This window comes from Arachis ipaensis, chromosome B6 (assembly GCF_059453495.1).
Source record: "Arachis ipaensis isolate K30076 ecotype BB chromosome B6, ASM5945349v1, whole genome shotgun sequence".
In the NCBI taxonomy this organism is placed as follows: Eukaryota; Viridiplantae; Streptophyta; class Magnoliopsida; order Fabales; family Fabaceae; genus Arachis; species Arachis ipaensis.
In genome coordinates, this window is record NC_142441.1 from 26924341 (window position 1) to 26927833 (window position 3493).

The window sequence follows — 3493 nt, forward strand, 5'->3', positions numbered from 1 at the left end:
ATGGTTATAGGGGACCGGGAGGCCGGTCGTCGTATGTTGGTGAGTTCTTTACTTTTTCTATTCTAGTGTTTTGCTCTTCTATCACTCTCACCTTTGCTTTTTTGCTTATAGTTTCCATGGCTGGTGGGAAGAAAACCTTGGCTGACTTGATGAACCTCATCCGAGGGGATGATGAGGGTGGTGACGACTCCTCGGCGACTCCTTCGGCGAGTCAGGACCAGGAGGATGCCGGGGAGGTTAGTGGTCGGGTTGACGGAGCTGACCAAGGTCAGCCGGAGAAGGTTGAGGACCCCCTTGAGAACACCTCGGGGAACCCAAGTGTGGAGGCGGAGGCTCCTTTTGATGAGGAGGACCTGGGGCTTGATGATGATGACTTGAAAGTCGTTGGCAACCCAAAGAAGAGGAAGCGGGACTCTGGGAAGGCTCTCTCTGTTATGGAGAAGAACTTTGATGCTGGGGGTTTCATCGAGTCCCAGTTGCTTCCTAGTACTGAAGAGTTTTTCCGGGATGCCGACCTCTCTGGCCAGGCGAGGTGGATCTACCGCAGCCTTCTTCGAGCTGCTGCTATTGCCAAGAAGGTGGAACCTGTCTTGCGAAATTATCATATTTTGGAGGGGAAGCTTCGGAACTCCCAGAAAGATCTGACAGATTCAAGATCTCAGGAGGAGTCTCTGAAGACAAAGTTGTCTGAGCAGGAGAAGAAAGTTGAGGAGGATGCCAAGGAGATCAACAGGCTGGTGGATTGGGATCTCGCCTTGATGAAAGATTTGAATACTTCTTGTGGTGAGACTGCTACTGCTGAGAAGAAGGCCAAGGAATTAGAGGAAAAGTTGAAGTTGGCGGAGAGTTCGGCAGCGATTGCTCGTCAGGAGATGACTGCTTTGAAGAAGAAAAACAAGAAGCTTGCACAGGGGGCCCGGGAGGCTGTGAAGCTGACCGAGGAGGGGATTAAGCTTCAGGTGGCCGTACTGGCTCCCGATCTCGATCTTTCCCGGGTTGGAGCTCTCAAGACTGTTGAGGACGGGAAGATTGTTGATATCCTCAAGTCTTGAGATTTTATGCTTCTTGCCTTATCTTTTGTAATTTGTTTTTATCTCTGGGCCTGTTTAAGGCGCCTTTTAGTTGTAACAAACACTTTGGCACTTTATCTATATTAGGTCATTTCCTGTTTATTGTTTGCTTTCTCGGGCCGCCGTGGCCTTGCTTTTATTATTAGTTGTTTTTCGCATACCCGGGCCATCGCGGCCTTTTGGTTTACCGTTTTTATGGTATTTACCATTTTTGTTGCTTGTCGCTGAGCCGTATTTGCTTTGGGCCCCTTTGGTTTCCGGTGTGATCAGTCCTGGGTTTTCGTTAGGTCGACCATTTATTTTTCGTCATTTTGTTGTTTTGACGTGAATCTTGCAAAAAGATAAATTTATTATATACACATTGTAGAATTTTAAAGCAAAGAAGTGATGTACTACATATTTAAGTGAAAGATAGTAGAAAAGGAATGCAAAGGAAATTATAGTGGAGGGAGCGAGGTCATCAGATCGTGTGGTTGTTTCTTCTTATGAGTAGAACCTCTTTAGGTTTGTCATGTTCCATGTTCTCGGTACCTCGCTTCCATCCAACTTTTCCAACTTGTATCTTCCATTGCCGAGGATCTCTCTTACCTTGTAAGGGCCTTCCCAGTTTGCGGCCAACTTGCCTTCTCCTGGGGTTGGCAGCCCTATGTCATTGCATCGTAAGACCAAGTCACCTTCTCCCAGACTTCTTTTTAGCACTTTGCCATTGTACCTTAGGACTATCCTTTGCTTTATTGCTATCTCTGTTAGATGCGCCATTTGCCTTGTTTCGTCGACCAGATCTTTTTCGATTGCTTCATTTCCTCCTCCGAGGAGTAACCTTGGACTCGGTTCCCCGACTTCGACTGGGATGATTGCGTCGACCCCGTATGTGAGTTGAAAGGGGGTTTCGCCGGGGTGGTCTTGTAAGATCATAGGACTGAAGGTAGCTCGTCTGCCCATGAGCCCTTCTTTCCCTCAAGTCGCTTCTTTAGCCCTTTTAAGATGACTTTGTTAGCTGCCTCTACCTGACCGTTGGTTTGGGGGTGTTCGACTGAGGAGAACCTTTGCTTGGTTCCTAGTTCTGCTAGGAATCCTTTGAACTTCTTATCGGTGAATTGTGTCCCGTTGTCTGATATGACGATTTCTGGGATTCCGAACCTGGTGACCACTTACCTCCACATGAATTTTTGGCAATTTGCTGAAGATATGCTAGCCGGCGGTTCTGCTTCTATCCATTTGGTGTAGTAGTCTATGGCTACTATCAAGTATTTCACTTGCCCAGGCCTAGGTGGGAATGGCCCTAAGAGGTCGACTCCCCATTGGGTGAAAGGTCGGGGGGCCATCATCAGGCTGAGTTCTTCAGGTGGAGCTTTGTGGAAGTTGGCATTTTCCTGGCATTTTTTGCATTTTTGACGAATTCCTGGGCGTTCGACATCATTGTGGGCCAGTAATATCCTACTCAGATGATCTTTCTCGCCAACGATCTTCTCCCGATGTGGTGACCACAACAGCCCTCATGGACTTCGTTTAGGACGTAGTCTGTTAGGTCGGGACGTAGGCATTTGAGTAGGGGTTGGTGGAATCCTCGTTTGTACAGCTGTCCTTGTATGATCACATATTTGGAGGCCTCCCTTCTGGTGGTCTGTGCTTCTTTCTCATTCTCGGGGGTTTCGCCATGCTCCAAGAATCGGAGGATAGGATCTATCCAAGAGGGGGGGTTCGGTATTTGGGCTGCGCACATAATGATTGTAGGTTCAGTTGCTAGCCCTTGGATTAAGGATCTGTTTCCCGTTTCGGGCTTGGTACTTGCTAGTTTGGAGAGGAGATCGGCTCGGGCATTTCTTTCTCTAGGGACATGCTGAATTATGACTTCCTTAAAGCTTTTTCATAGCTCTTTTACCTTTTTCAGGTATTTTTGTAGTAGTACATCCCTGGCTTGGTAGCTGCCATTTATCTGAGAGGTGACGATCTGGGAATCGCTATTAACTTCCACCCTTGATTCTCCAACCTCTTTGGCTAATATTAACCCTATTATCAGGGCCTCATACTCTGCCTGGTTGTTGGAGACTGGGAAGTCAAACTTGATTGATTGTTCGTAAGCTACTCCTGCCGAGTTCTCGAGAATGATCCCGGCCCCTCCGAACGTTTGGTTGGATGCTCCGTCAACGTGGAGTTTCCACCGTGTGTTTGGTGCGTCGGGAGCCTCCCCTGTGACCTCCACCAGAAAATCTGCCATGGCTTGGGCTTTAATTGCCTGCCTAGGTTCGTATTGCAAGTCGTATTAGAATAGCTCTATTGCCCATGCCATCATTCTCCCCGTGAGATCGGATTTCTAGAGGACTTGCCGAATGGCTTGGTCGGTTCTTAGGATGATCACGTGCCCTTGGAAGTACTGTTTTAGTCTTCTGGATGAAGTCAGTAAGGCGTAAGCCAACTTTTCT

At 47.9% G+C, this 3493-nt stretch overlaps 2 protein-coding genes and 1 pseudogene across 2 annotated transcripts; 1 reads left to right on the top strand and 2 right to left on the bottom strand.

Moving 5' to 3' along the window:
- LOC148554953 (uncharacterized) lies at positions 1-1052 on the top strand (annotated as a pseudogene).
- A 501-nt stretch (positions 1053-1553) lies between these two features.
- LOC148554954 (uncharacterized) lies at positions 1554-2012 on the bottom strand. The gene has a single exon (XM_088490564.1). It carries the CDS (start codon positions 2010-2012, stop codon positions 1554-1556), a length of 459 nt encoding a protein of 152 aa, XP_088346690.1.
- A 499-nt stretch (positions 2013-2511) lies between these two features.
- Positions 2512-3288, bottom strand: LOC148554955 (uncharacterized). The gene is made up of 2 exons (XM_088490565.1): positions 2953-3288; positions 2512-2910 (listed from the first exon to the last, which is right to left on the bottom strand). Exons 1-2 carry the CDS (start codon positions 3286-3288, stop codon positions 2512-2514), a joined length of 735 nt encoding a protein of 244 aa, XP_088346691.1.
- Positions 3289-3493: the final 205 nt, after the last annotated feature.

Coding starts and splice junctions, on each gene's coding strand:
- LOC148554954 (XM_088490564.1), bottom strand. CDS start 2,012: ATGGGCAGACGAGCTACCTTCAGTCCTATGATCTTACAAGACCACCCC.
- LOC148554955 (XM_088490565.1), bottom strand. CDS start 3,288: ATGGCAGATTTTCTGGTGGAGGTCACAGGGGAGGCTCCCGACGCACCA. Junction 2,911..2,952: donor TACAAAAATACCTGAAAAAG/GTAAAAGAGCTA, acceptor GTCATAATTCAG/CATGTCCCTAGAGAAAGAAA.